The following is a 15,619-nucleotide window of genomic DNA, read 5'->3' on the forward strand; positions in this document are numbered from 1 at the left end:
CTTAACTAGGTAACTGCATGCATTTACTCGGTTAAGTAACTTACTGAAAAGAAAACGAGACTTAAATAAATAATTTAATGGCAAATTTCTTAAACTACCCTTATGATTTAGTTAATTGACTAACTCTACCCTTACTATTTACATATTGTCTTAAAGTACTCCTACTGTTTCTGACAATTGACATAATTGATAAGTGCTAACGGAAAGAAATAAAATGTTGAATTTTCCCTCCACTATTCTTCAAATTTTCAAAATAAAACCTAGCTGATGAAAAAATTTTCCTTTCCTCTTCCCTTCTATCTTCCTGTCCCGCCATAAGGCCTATGTTCATCGTCTTCTACAACGAGAATAGAGGAGTTGCAACACCTTTCTTTTTCTCTGTTCCTTTCCTTGGGCTACTCCAACTTCGATTTGTCTCCAAATTTCAATCTTTCAACCATGGAGGAGGCTTTTGATAAACTACCCAGGTCAGCAAACAATTCTATTTCGGATTGTAAAAGAAAACATTTACAAAAAACAAAAAGAATTATATGTACAAAGAACAGAGAAAATCAACAAGATTAAAAGTTCAACTTTAAATTCACCTAACTCTAAGCTATAAACACGTGGCACCACACTCCAAAACTCTGATGGTCAATTTCCATTAGTAGGGAGAATTGAGATACATGGAAACATGAAAAAGACAAAACAGCTTCACCAGGATTGCAATCACATCTCTCTTCAACTACTTCGATTGATGCCAAAAACGTGAATTTGGCATCAATCCACGGGCAGGGTTCAGTCCACCCCTAAAAAATCCTAGTTCCACCTAGGGGTGGACTTAACCATAAAAACCCCTAATTTAAATCTCTCTCTCTCTCTCTCTCAGAAACCCCACCTTTTTGTTCTTTTCCCACGACAGTGAACAAAACCTCACTTACTCAATTGCACTTTCTTCCAACCGAACCTTTATCTCAACCTCTCTCACTCTTTCTCATCATTACTGCCGCTGCAACACAATGCCCTATCTAGTTGCCTCTATTTCAGACTGGAACAACCTTGTTTGTGGACATTAGTTAATAACGACTCGAGTTTTTATTTGGCTGTCAGAGTATCGAGCAAGTCTCTGGTGAGAATGATGTCATACACAGAAGAAGAAGAGGCTAAAGAAGAAGAAGAAGCTGATACATCCATGCTCGCAAGATTAAACCCTCAAATCTAACATACGGTATCAAAGATCGAAGATTTTCTTGGTGGCCATTCTCCTTTTCTCTAGAATGGACCACCAATTCAAACCAAATAGTCGAACCATCAACCTAGAAACTAGTGTCTAGAATAGTTATTGTTCCAAGTTGATTTTTAAAACCTTGCATTCCACCCCTTGTTTTTTTTAGTAACATTGTAAATCTTGATGTTTTAACCAAACACATTAATGAATAATTCCTCTTAACATATTGCCTAGGGCCTTTTAAAAAAAGAAAATGCAAGGTGGATCATAGGGTTAGGACTAGAAGATTGTAACACATGCCCAATCCAAAGGTCCACATCGTGGATGATTTTGATCTACCACACCATCTGGCATAAGCCGATTGCCTAAGGAAAGGTGCCTACTTGATCCAATTAGGAAATTATTCTCCATACACAGGCAAAATTGAGATAGATTCACATCAACTTGTGGGTTTCTGTGGATGCCTAAACTTGTACCTAATCTGATTTGCCAAAGAAAAAAAAAATTGATTTCAGGCTATTCCTTCTCAAACGTTTGCTTAAAGATGGTGGAATGAATGAGATCAGCCTAGTACATGGAAGGCAATCTTCTACCATGGTTCCTTTCACTAACAAAATAGAGTGAGAAATTAAGGCTTACTCGGTACTTGCTTTGCAAGTGGCATGACATGTCATTGAGATGTTATTAGCCAACCAAAATGTTTAAAAATAATTGCCATTTAATGGGGTATAGGCCGTGATGGCCTTTGCAAGTCTGTAAGTATGAGGAAAAGTTAGGAATGTGAGTAAAATGAAGTGAGGAATCCGTGTAAAAGTCCTAAAAGGTAGATCCTTTCTCAAACCACTTGCACTTATTTTAAGTACTTATTGGGGATAGACTATAATTGGTGAGCCACTTAACCAATAATTGTTTATTTTTGGAGGAGTGACAGTTTTAACCCAACTTAATAAATGCATATAAATTGTTTTTTTTTTTTGAAGAAGAAGAATGGTGCTAATAATAATGATTATAAGGGGTTTTTATTGTTTAGTCCACCCCAACAAATCTTAACTCCACCGTACAGTTGGGGTAGGTGCTAGTTCAAAATTGATGCCATACACAGGCGGGTATTAGTACAATAGGTGGGGGTATTTGAAATTTTGAATTGTTGTAGCTCTACAGTTGAATTTCAAATTTTGAGGTGGAGTGTATTATAGTTTTTACTAATTATAATCATTACTTTAAAAAAATATATTTTGACATAATTACTTTTAAAAGTGATTTTACAAAATTAGTTTCAAGAATTACTTTTACAAAATTACTATCAAAAAGTACTTCCAAAATATTCACAGAAGTACTTTCAAAAAAATACTTTAACAGAAGCATTTTTTTACAAAAAAAAACTTTCAATAAGTACTTACACAAAATTACTTTCAAAAAGTATTTTTACAAGTACTTTAAAAAAAATTATTTAAAAAACAGTGGTTGAGTTGGATAATTGACGTAAAAATAACTAGAGAATCAACATGACCTTAGGAAAATAACCAAAAACATTACATCACTATTTTTATCTCATAACCATAAACAAAATTATAATATCATAACAAAAGGAAACAGAAAGAAACAAGTCAAGCACCAAATAAATCCAAAATAATATTCCATTAACATATAATATTTTTGTAGTTTTGATATATAATCAATGAAGATAATGCAATCAATATTATAAGCAATATATATATATATATATATATATATATATATATATATATATATATATATTTGGGTAATGTCATGTTGATTCATAGTAATTTGTAAAAAACTAAAAAAAAAAATTGTATTTTTCTAAGAAAGTTAATAAATGCTCAGAAGTCACCATAACTGGAATCGTTGCTGGCTAGATGGGTGGTTATCGTCCCAAGCTTAGATCTACTATGCAAGTGGCACAAGAATGGGTTTAAGACCCAAAAAATCAGAGAAATCTCAAGAAAACGATAGAGGAATGGAGAAATTCGCATGGGGAATCACCATACCAAGACTTGGAGAATCACCAATTGTCCACTTGGTCTTCCTACCGCCATCATTACAAGTTTCTTGCGCAACTGGAAAAGATAATAGGGTTTGGGTCATCTTCTCCATTTTTAGGGTAGTGTTGGTCATTTTAAATTTTTTTTGGAGACAAATTTGTCTCATTGAAATTAAATAAGCACTTAAAATAAACAGTCTTAGCCTATGTTTGAGAACACTTATAAGTACTTCTTTTAATAAGTATTTCTTTTAAGAACTGGGACCACACATTAAGTGGTTTTGTGTGTTTAGTAAAAAAGTGGGGAAGTACTTTTTTTAAAGAAGTGCTTCTTTAAAAAAGTGACTTTAAGTTGGTTTTTTTTTTCAACACTTCTTGAAAAAGTACTTCTCCAAAAAATGAGACAAACCAGTCCCTAATCTTTTCTTGTAATACCTAAAATACCCCCACGTGAGGGTTATACCTCATTCTCCATTCATTCGAACATCTTTACCAGGTAGCAACGCACCAATTGCAGGTCCACCGGCGTCTCACTGGTCGGTCCTTGTTTGGCACCTCACCAAGGAAGAGGGCATATACAGTGTCCCACGCCATCATCTCACTGGCCATTCTCACTTCATACAGGACGTTGTCCTCTCGTCTGATGGTCAGTTTGCTCTCTCCATCTCCTGGGACAACGAGCTTCGTCTATGGGACCTTAATACCGAAACCACCACTCGCCGCTTCGTCGGCCACAGCAAGGATGTTCTCTCTATGGCATTCTCGATCGACAACCGTCAGATTGTCTCTGTGTCTCGTGATCGCACCATCAAGCTATGGAACACCCTTGGGGAATGCAAGTACTATATCTAGGATGTCGATAGCCACGCTAATTGGGTGAAGGACGGTGTCACACCGCTATGGGATTTGGCAAAAGGAAAGAGGCTTTACTCGCTTGATGTTGGTGCTATCATTCATGCTTTGTGCTTCAGCCTGAACAGGTACTGGTTGTGTGCAACGATGCATGAGAATGTTAAGATTTGGGATCTAGAGAGCAATAGCATTGTCTAGGACTTGAAGCCCAAGGCAACCCAAGGGAAGAATCAGGTATGTTTTATGTTTTTTGTCGTTTATTTATTATTGATTTGTGTTACTTGTTTTATATATGAATTTGTTAAGATTTAATTGTTTTATTATTATTATTATTATTATTATTATTATTATTATTATTATTATTATTATTCTTGTTGTTGTTGTTGTTGTTGTTGTTTGGGTCCATGTGGATTCCTAGTTGAAATGTATAGTATAACATGTGAAAACCATTGTATATATATATATATATCTAAGTGAAGTGATAGCCAAAATTATCATTTGTATCAATATAAGCACTTATGAGAAAAGTAGCTTACCAAACATCCCCACCCCAATAAGTGTTTAAAAACATAATAAGTGATTTGGAAAATGGATTACCAAACAACCTTAAATGATTGTTAAAATAAGTACTTCTAATTTAAATGGTTTATGTTAAAATAAACATAACAAGTATTTATTAATCATCAAACAGGGCCTTTGGCTAACTTATTTTTGATGCACTTACATTCAAAATAAGTTCTTATTCCCGACTTTTTGTTAAACATGAATAAATAATTATTTGCCACTTAGTGAGTGGTCCCACCACTTATTTTAAGTATTTATTCAAATAAGTATTTAAAATAAGTGATATCAAACAACCACTAGTGGTCATTTAAATAGCATTCCCTTCATCTAAAATCACGTGTAAAATTTTGATCAAATACAGTATTTTGTCTTATCAAGTAGTTATATTAGTTCATGGGAAATCATGAGAAAGCAGAGGGGGGGATTTCAAAGAGAGGGGGGAATCATGAGAAAGCAAAGGGGGAAATCGAGATCAAATCAGCCCCCCACAACACATCCCCGCCTTGCACTGGGAACATCTCCCGATGATAATACAAGAAACGATGATGTCATCATCGGGAGATGTTCCCAATACACGGCGAGAATGTGTTGTGGGATGTTGTGGGGGGCGATCTTGTAGGTGTCTGATTTGAACTCAGGAAAATCATGAGAACTAATAAATAATTATATTAGTTCATGGTGCTTATTATCATTGCATTTTGAGTTGACCAATACAAATTTGTGAGAGATTTGTGTTGTTATATCATATATCGATGCCATTTTAATTAAATAAAAATACATATTTATGGGTTGCAACTTGTGAGAACCATCAAATTTAACATTTTAGGTAGGAATAGCAATTTATGCTGATCAATTCAAAACATCTCAAATAAAAATATATCTCTTTAATTTGTATTAATCAACTCAAAATGCAAGGACAAGTTGACAATGCAATGCCACTATACCCAAACACCTTCTTAATGTATAATATCATATTTTTCTAGGAATTACATCCATTGCATTGCATTACATGTGATCAACCACTCTTTACTTAGAGTTCGGATCTGCTTCTCACTGAGCGCTCCTCACACAGACCTCATAAAATGTCCCAACACACATTGGAAACATCTCCTGTGCTTGTAAATTATTATTCATGAGAGGTGTTCCCAATGCATGATGGGATGTGGCTGTGAGATCAGTGTGAAGAACAAATCCGGCCCAATTCCTCTACTTATACCTAAGGTTTACTATTTCACTCTTCCGCTTGCACCATTCAATTACCCCTTTATAATGTATTTCATTAGGCATCCCTTACAATGTTTAGGCATTCCATGCAACTACGAGTTCACATCGGCACCCCATAGCACATCCCAGTAGTGTATAAGTATATTGAAAACACCTCCCAATGACAAGTACCAGAGATATTTCCAATGCATACTGAGATGTGCATGTGGAGTACGCCGTGTGGGACACTAATGTGATCTCTGCAATTGCACCCCATAATCTTATTTCATATTAGATCTTCTCATATGCTATGAGTGACTAGAGCAGTGTTGTTAGACTTGGACCAGAGTGGATGTTTGAACCAGTGGTTCATTGACCTTTTAGGCATCCTAATCAATTAGATGGTGTTTGGTATCCATGTAGCCTTTTGGATTCGGAAGAACTGTGAAGCCCGAAGCCCAAATATATTATCCTTCAGCCTCTGTCAAGAAAAAAAAACAAGAAAAGAAAAAGAAAAGAAGGTTGTTCATTGAAGCCTCTTTTAGTGGCTTCTTCAAAGCAGCTCAGCAAAGTCCAAAACTTGATTATAAAAGAAAATCCAAAATTTAAACGTTCCTTTTTTCGGTTTAACATATCTTTGACATCAAATCTAAATTAATTAAAATAATTACTTAAGATACTTATGAGGTTTCTGAAAATACTTTAAGGACCCTTTAGGCTCCGTTTGGTTTGTGAGAAGATTTGGGTGGGATGGGATGGGATGGGAAGGTGTAAAAATTTAACTTTCCATTGTTTGATTTTATATATGGGAAAATAATAGAAAAAGTACTATCACGACCTGGTTCTTCGTTGGATTCATGTAAGATGAAGAAGAGAGCTCCATGACTGCAACTCCCCTATTATCTTTGACAAAAAGAGGAGTTGCAATGGCCTAACGATGAAACAAAAAACACACCAATAGAGAGAGAGAGGAGTGTTGAGAAAGCAAGAGAAAGAAATTAAAAGGGGAGGAAGACGAGAAGAATAGGAAGAAGAAGAAGGTGAGGATAAGAGAGAAGAGGAAGATGGAGGGAGAGACAGAGAACAGGGTCCGGTTCAATGGTAACAGACTGCCACCTCCTCTGTTCGATGGTAGCAAATCGTCTTTACGCATTAGTTCTCTTGCCACCACCGCCTCCTCTATTTGAAAGGGGAAGGCAATGAACAATGTTTGGTTCGATGGTAACAGGGGAGAAAAACGAAAATGAAGGAGAGAGAGAGAGAGAGAGAGAGAGAATGAACCATCGCTGGTTCGTTGCCGCTCTTGACTTTTTTCGAATTTTTCCACCGGGGTCACAATGTTTTGGTGTGATCCCGATTACATGATTTTGGGATCCTTCATCACATGTTTTTCTCACCCCATCCCTCTATTTCCCTCGAAACAAATAATAGAAAAAATAATATTTTTGAAATATTTCCTTTTTCTCATCCCATCCCACAAATCAAATGGAGCCTCTTAAAACCTACTTTGTACTATTACATAATGTGACAAATACTACGTCAAGGGAGGGGATTAACTACCCCGATTGTATAACCCTATAAAGCAAAAAAAGCCACAATTCATTTGTATGTAGCACCGGCGTGACATACTTTAAAAACCCAATTTTACCCTTTATTTAGCCCAAGAAATTAACTCGTTTAGCAATGGAGGGCCAACCGCGCTATTGCTATAAAACTCAGATGGATTCAACTGATGAAGTTAGTTGATACGTACGGATCAATTGATTGAGACGCATCCGGCTGGGTTAGTTTTGCTTTGATCAAGTTTGAATGGAGTATGCGATCAGCGGTGGATTATTGAATGTTAAAGCTGCAATGATGGACTGCGGAAGCGTTTGATCGATACGATTGCAAGAGATGGGGTTGATGGTTGAAGTCTCTCTCTCTACAGTCATACTTGCAATAGCATTCAAATCGGGGTGATCGAACCGTGTTGTCATTTCGTTGGCCGAAGTTTGAGTGGCAGAAATGCGAAAAAAGTGGAATGTTTTAAAAATTCGAAGAATAGTTAGGGGTAAAAAAGTCAAATTGTTCAATTTAATGGCATGACTTACAACAAAGGTTTTGAAAGGCTGCACCCTTATGGATACTTCAATTATTAAAAAAAAAAAAATCTTAGGGGTACTTTAAATAATTTACCTACAAAATTTAACCATTTGTCATAAAAAAAAAACAGGCACCAGTAGATATAGTATTAATAAGAGACTTACTATTTATTATGGGTGATTAAATTGGTAGGTTCTACCCCGGAACCAAACGTAATTGATCTCAAATTAGCCTTGAACTAACCTTGCGCAATATTTTATTGGATAGGGTTCAGTATCTAATTCTTGGAATTAAGCTTGGCTGCTATTTTTAGGGTCTAGGGATGGATCTACCCAAATCAACTTGAAGAACTAGCTTTGGTGTAATTGAGTTTGGAACCTTTGAGGATGTAAAGATTATGGTCTCACTTCACCATTATACTTTTGCTTCTATTTAATATTTGAATGCTTACAATAAGTAATGGAGAAGTTAATATTTACACTTAGATCATAAATGATAAATTTTAAACTATATATTAACATAATAATAATCTAAAGATTAAATTACTCAATTTAACAAACAAAGATAATATAAATTTTGAATTTATATATTATCATAATTAAAAATCAAGTTTAAACATTTTATGATTGTGATTCTATTACCACTATTTTTATAAAAACAGATTCCATGGGTAGACTTTGGAATCTACCTTGAAACCATCAATAATAGAGATGGCCTTAGAAACTTATTTTTTTACAATAATAGGTTTTAATTCAAAATTTTTAAAATTAACCCAGATTCAATTCAGGATCCATACTCACCCCTACCTTTCTTCAAAAATAAAATTCGAAATTACGAGGATATAATGTCATAATCACTATTAGGTGGTTGCAGATTGTCTTGCTAATCATGTGCATTCTAATGAAGTCCATAATAATTTCACTTATAGGGATTTAATTGTTATATGCTGTTTTGATTTTTGGGAACTTACTATCATTGTTCTATGTTGCCCTGTATGGTTATTTAAAAAGATTACTATTAGGTAAATACTTAACCACCATATGATCTCCATCTCCTGTAATATTTTCTTGCACCTATCATATATGAATAATCTAAGAGTAAATGAATGTGATAGCGAGTTTACAATCTCAGCCCCCGATCAGTTCCTTACACTTGGGGTGCCTTACATCCACATCCACCGTGTATTGGGAACATCTCCTGTGAATAATAACTTAAAAATATAGAATATATTCCCAATGCATAGTAGGATGTGCGTGTGAGGCACCCTTTGTGAAGAACAAATTCTCCCCATAACGTTCCATATCACATCCCCATCATGTATTAGGAATATCTTTTGATGATAGTACTAGAATCAATGGTGTCATCATTGGAAAATGTTCCCAATACACGGCAAAGATGTGCTGTGGGACGTTGTGGGTTGGAGATGTAAACTCCCTAATGGCCTTCTTAGTAGTTGTATAACCAATAATAACGCCCCACGTCACTCATCGAATATATGTGCCCCACAGCCATCCAACCCTTGACGTTAGGGCAAATGCCATTCTAGAATATAGAGTAAAAGTTAATAATCAGGGATATTATCGAATCCAGGGATGACATGGCTAATCAGTACCGTCCATGATAGCTTACGTGACTCTAGGTCTAGGCTTTTATGGGCATTTACTCCACATTTAAAGGTCGTTGGAGATTGGAGTCTTTGTTTTCCTCGGTTATATCAAGCTGCTGGATTTTTCAAAATTTTAATGAACAGGAAAATGACCATTCCGCCTTGCCCAGAAATTTAAGGACTACGTGGTCCTCCTCCCGTCTACATCTCAGACTACTCTGGCCCCTAAAAAGAGGGCTCAATTTTACCACGTGGAGCTGCCATGGCCGAAACTTTTCACCTGGACAAGAGCGTGACCGCGTGAGTGCGACCACGTTGAGAGTTTGGGCTGCCACCTTGCTCTGGGCCATCGAAATTCTTCTGCAGTAGGACTCGTCCTGTAAGGCCCGTCCCCAAAACAAACATCTGGATCTGGGTTTGCTTGGTAGCTAAGCTAAGGCATTCCCCAGCCGCCACTCGGTTCGGTTCGGGACTTCCGGTTTAGTTGAGAGATTTAAGAAGGGAGCGGAACAGAAACACTTGACTTGATTGACAGCTCTGCTCAGCCTAAGCCAATCAGGGAACGGGGCCCCACCCCTTATCACCATTCAGAAATCACCATTACAGCCTTAGGGTGGTATGGTTATTACCGTAACGACGATAGTGCGATTAAAACCAAAAAAGGAAAATTAAAAATAAAAAGCTTTTCAACAACATAAAAAAGAATTCCTTTTGTTCTCTTTATCCGTCTTTGGTTCCCCTTTTGTTATTACACATTCCTTTTAACAATACTATTAAGAAAGAAATATCATCTGAAAAAGGTGGTATAGATTTACAATTTTCAACCATTTTTACTACTGTTTCTCTGGTTTGGAGGTGGGATTTAGGTTCCTTAGATTTGTTAATTAACAATATCAATTCGGGGCCAACAGTTAGATTTAACAGACAGGTTTCCTAGTTTCCGTGGTTTTTTGCAGGCACCCCTTTTGTGGGATTTCTAGGGTTTTCGTCTTGGTTCTGGTGCCATTGTTACTTCCGGCAGTTCAGATGCAGTTCATTTCAGATTTATTAGTCTTTTTGCTGTGATGAATTCCTATCCCTGTGGATGGCGATAGATTTTCTGTGGGTCGTTCATTTGTTCGTCTTTCACGGATTCATCATTTCTACCAGCCCTATCTTTTTGTCCCAAATTGGTTTTATTTATGCTTCAACAGACGATTTCTCTATCGTTGATTCCGACTTCGATTTGTTCGGTCATGATTACTCCCCTCCCTCACCTCCTCCTCCTCCGCCGCATCCTCCATCGGTATCTTGTGAGGAAGATCTCAAGGGAGTGGGTTCGCTGAATACTTCTTGTCAGTTCGTTACCGACTTGCAGCTCGAGGATGATGTGTACATAGAAGGGAATGGCAGTTTAAAAATCCTTCCCGGCGTATCCTTCAGTTGCCCGGTTGCTGGATGTTCAATTACCATCAACATTAGCGGAGATTTTACTTTGGGCGAGAATGCGTCTATTGTGTCGGGAACATTTATTTTGAAAGCAAACAACGCGAGCCTGCTTAGCGGTTCCACAATCAATACTACAGCTTTGGCTGGTGCTCCCCCTGCTCAGACAAGTGGCACTCCGCAGGGTATTGATGGGGCTGGTGGAGGGCATGGGGGCAGAGGTGCTTGCTGCTTAACGGATAAGTCAAAGCTTCCAGATGATGTGTGGGGTGGCGATGCTTACTCTTGGTCATCACTCACAACTCCGTGGAGTTATGGTAGTAAGGGTGGCACGACTAGCAAAGCGGAGGACTATGGTGGTGCTGGTGGTGGGCGGATTAAGCTCGAGATAATTAATTCTCTTGACATCAATGGAACTGTTTTAGCTGATGGAGGCGATGCCGGTCTCAAAGGTGGAGGAGGTTCTGGTGGCAGCATCTGCATCAAGGCTCATAAGATGTAATCTCTTCCCTCATTACTTTATTACAGTAACTTATTAATGCATATACAGCTATTTGCCTTCCACCCTCTACCCTTAATTTCTATTTCTCTGATAATGCTTATTTGCCTGCTGTTTGATTGAAGGAATTAATGAAAAAAAATTTCGTTGTGCCTTCTGTCTCTCTTATACCTGGATGTTGCACTGATATTGTTCATTGAATAAAGCCAGATACTACGTAATGGTGTAAGTAGCTGAGATTATGATATTTTGGTTTAACCTCTATCATTGTTTGTATGAATAAGTCAACCACTTTAGTATGGTACACAATCATTGGATACCAAACTATGTCAGTGCCTCTGTTACCACTCATCGCTGCTGAAATTTTGAATGAAGGGTTTTACTTTGATTTCCACATAAATGAAAACATTCAGTGGAAATAATTCGACTCCACTGGAAGCTTAAACGATGACTTTAATTGATTAATGAGAATAGATCCTTATCCTTCACTAGATGTGTCAATACTTTATCTTCCACCATTGCTTGAATTTCTAATTTCATACTGGGGTATCTTAAGAGGTATTTTATTCCCCAAGGAGGATGATCATAGGGTTAGTCTATGGAGTTTAGTGGTCATTTTTTTTCATAGGTCCATGGAACCTTGCCCTTTTTTGATATATTCACTGCTCTTCTTGGTTAGATTTGATATTCATTATTCCATTTGTGGTGACTTATTGTACTTTCTTTGGAGATGACATGACATACCATCCCCTTGGGTAACATTGCAAGAATCATGTGGAGTTTCCCTTGGTGACCTTTTGGAAAATAGAAACGTCTACATCTTTAATAATGGAGTAATTTGACCATGACAGTTATTGATTTGATTACTATAAGAGTGGTCTGTTGAATGACCACAATGCACACTTTTGAGCTTGTGTTTTGATACTTTAAGTAGGATAGGGGGATGGACAACGTAGCTGAGCATACACTGTTTAATAAGATTTATGGAAATGATATGTTAGTATTTTAAGGCCTGGTTTTATGATTATCTTCCTTTTACATGAAGCTACTATATATCATGATTTTCATGCCAGAGGAGACAACTGGATGGAAGTATAAATTCCCTACATGTCTCTGACATTTTAAGTGCATTCCATGGCATTGTGAATTTGAAGTATCCAGCCTATTCCTAATACTATAACGTCCTTACCAAACCAGTGTTTTAAAATCCAGATGTGCAACTAAAGAACATATTGAACAAAGTGAGACCATTTTTGAAGGTTGTAGCTTTCTACATTCAAGCCCAACATACACTAAATTGTTTGGACTCTAAACATTGTAAGTACAAGTACAACCAAATGCATAGTAAATTACCTGTTTAACAACAATTTTTTTTGAGAGAAAAAAACTCATCGTTATTTCACCCAAACATGGTAATAAGCCATGTGAAGCGAACCCTATAAAACGAGCCTCTTCTATGAGCTTAGGGTAACCTTTTGAAACACTGGTTGAAACTCTTTGAGGACTACTATCCTCATATGAGTTTTACCTTCTATTTCAGCGTGTTAGAGAATGAAACCTATCCAGGGACCTCACCTAATAGCTTAAGTTTTTAGGTTGAATGGTTTCTTGAGATGGTATTAGAGCCTGTTTTACCAAGTGGTCTAGTGTTCGATCTTTGTAGCCCCCAATCCCCATTATAATTAATTAAGTTTCAGCACAAGGTATGGGTGGACTTGTGCTTGTCCACTCTTGAAGTCCGATGGGCTTTCACGTGAGGGGGCATGTTAGAGAATAAAAACCTATCCAGGGACCTCACCTAACAGCTTAAGCTTTTAGGTTGAACAGTTCCTTGATACAACATATATAAAATGTTGTACACTATGCAACGATCTTCTTGTAGAACTGATAAAAGAGCATATGCCTATTTTATATAACCATATACAAATAGGTGTACATGTGTATGATTGTATTCAAAAGTCTTCTTAGGCATCTCCTATATAGGAAATATAATTAATGCTTTTTTTTTGTTTTTTTTCTGGTGGGCAGGAATGGAAATGGAAGGATAAGTGCCTCTGGTGGCAATGGCTTTGGTGGAGGTGGTGGTGGAAGAGTTTCTATTGACATCTACAGTAGGCATGATGACCCAAAGATATTTGTTCATGGTAATCTCTCTCTCTCTCTCTCTCAAAACCAAAAAAAGGAAGAAAATAATTTATTGGATGATTTTCATTTGAGTAACCTTTTGAACAAAAATCAATCGAGAGATAATGCCATTTAAGTTTCTTATTTTATCTTCAAAAGAAGTGTTTTGAGACCTAATTAAGGGTATGTATGATGTTGCAACAACTAATTTAGAACATTTGGGATGATCCAACTTCCAAGAGAGTTTCCAGTTAAAAATGGTCTAAATAGGGTCAACCTGTGTTAGGGGTGCAACCTGGGTAAGGTTGGGTTGGGAATTTGTCAAATTCTCAATGGGCCACCCTTACTCGAGCCTGATGTAGTTGAAATTCTTCAGTTCGGGCAACCTGACTTGCAGCCCTAGCCTGTATTCCAGACTTTTGCATCGGTGACTGATGAGATGAATAAGCATTTGCTTGAGGAGGTTCCTTGTTTTTTTTCTTTGATCTACAACTGTAAATTCCATTTAAATATTAAGAGAGTTACAGTGTGTACAACTGTACATAAGGCAACTGGAGATAAAACATCTTATCTCCAAGCCAAAAGCATTACAACTGATCTCAAAACATTTGCTTCCTCTCAACCCCCTGTTTTGCCAAAGAATAAGCCATGCTGTGAGCATTCCTGTGCACCCATTGAATTTTAATGTCCATGAATCTGGTTATCCATTTAAACCTTTTTAGTTCAGTTTTGTATACCGACAACTCATTTCCCTTGTTTAGCAACCAGTTAATCACCACTTGTGGATCACCTTTGACATTTAGTATTTTCACATTCAGCTCCCTTGCTCTACTTACCCCTTCCACAACTGCCGTAATTTCAGATTTCAGAGACTCACTGGTGCCTATTGAGGAGGTTCCTTATTGTATTTTATTTGCCTACAACGTGGTACCAATTAAGAAGTCTAAATTGTTTTTAAACAGAACACATAGAATAAAATGCTTTATATCCAGCAGGTCTTAAGATTAGTAGGATTAAACACAATACATAGAGCAAAATGCATATTTATAAGGTTATTGGTCAGGAAACAAAGAACCCTCTCTAATATACCTTGGTTCTATAGCCCATAGACCATGGTTAAAAAGGATGTCCCTCATTAACTTTTTGAGCAGTATGGGTGAATTGGTGTTTGTGTTATTCTGTGATTGACTCATATCAATCGGACTAAGCAGGAATTTTTGTAATACAAGCTATAATGTCAGTAGTGTTGGGAAATCTAGGAGCAGCATGCCCATAAGATAAATGTAGCAGAGATTAGAATGTAAAGCTAGATGAGTGGCAAGACTAGGAATGAAAGAATTAATCATGGGAATTCAGAAGTGGCCTCAATGTGGTTTTAAACTTTGGACAAAAACTGACAAATTTTGCCAGTATAATTTGGTCTCAGGTGTGATTCAATCCCCAATTTTTCAGGAAAAACATCGAAAGACCTTATCAGCACGCTAGCTTGCACTTTCATGGTTTTTCCCCAAAATTTCTAACATCTCAATCATTTTGATGATTTATGAACATTGCATTCTTGAAAATGCAAGGCTTTAGCAAAGGTTATGGTATTTCAAGGAAAGCCTGTGGTCTGCAGGAAGGGGTCTTATTTTCTAAAAGGCCAATGAACTGTCTAAAGAGTTTAGAAATAAATATGTTGGATCCAAAGAGGCAGTTGAGGTTCTTGAGGAAACTAACATCTGGTCTTAACACCAGTTATAATTTTATGAAATTTGATGTGGGGGATTAAAGTGGAAGAAAGGAGAAGGGGGGGGGCTTAACTTGTCCAATTATAGTACTGATTAAAAATCCTTGTTCAACAAAAGATTGTTTCTTCTTGTGGTCTTTGAAGCCTAGTGAAATCATGGTCGACATCTTGCTGCTTGTTCTTTTTGATAGTTATCTTGCTGCTTTTATTTGGGGGACTGAATTTACTTTTTTTTTTCTTCACAATTATTTTAAAGTTGCTTTGGTTGTGGTTCTTGGATGCTGCTTCTTAGGCTGTTGAAGGTATGCTGAGGAGTGTCTGAT

At 36.9% G+C, this 15,619-nt stretch overlaps 1 protein-coding gene and 1 pseudogene across 1 annotated transcript in view; both read left to right on the forward strand.

Moving 5' to 3' along the window:
• The first annotated feature begins 1,945 nt into the window (after positions 1–1,945).
• On the forward strand, positions 1,946–10,499 carry LOC148789591 (small ribosomal subunit protein RACK1 pseudogene; annotated as a pseudogene).
• Positions 10,248–15,619, forward strand: part of LOC104588235 (uncharacterized) — a 48,733-nt gene continuing 43,361 nt past the window's right edge. The window contains exons 1-2 of the mRNA XM_088892945.1: positions 10,248–11,442; positions 13,472–13,587. Of these exons, the coding sequence (XP_088749071.1) occupies positions 10,604–11,442; positions 13,472–13,587 (955 nt within the window). The 5' untranslated portion in view covers positions 10,248–10,603. The remainder of the gene's footprint in view (positions 11,443–13,471; positions 13,588–15,619) is intronic.

The sequence above is a fragment of the Nelumbo nucifera genome, chromosome 8 (assembly GCF_055504915.1).
Source record: "Nelumbo nucifera cultivar China Antique chromosome 8, China Antique-T2T, whole genome shotgun sequence".
In the NCBI taxonomy this organism is placed as follows: Eukaryota; Viridiplantae; Streptophyta; class Magnoliopsida; order Proteales; family Nelumbonaceae; genus Nelumbo; species Nelumbo nucifera.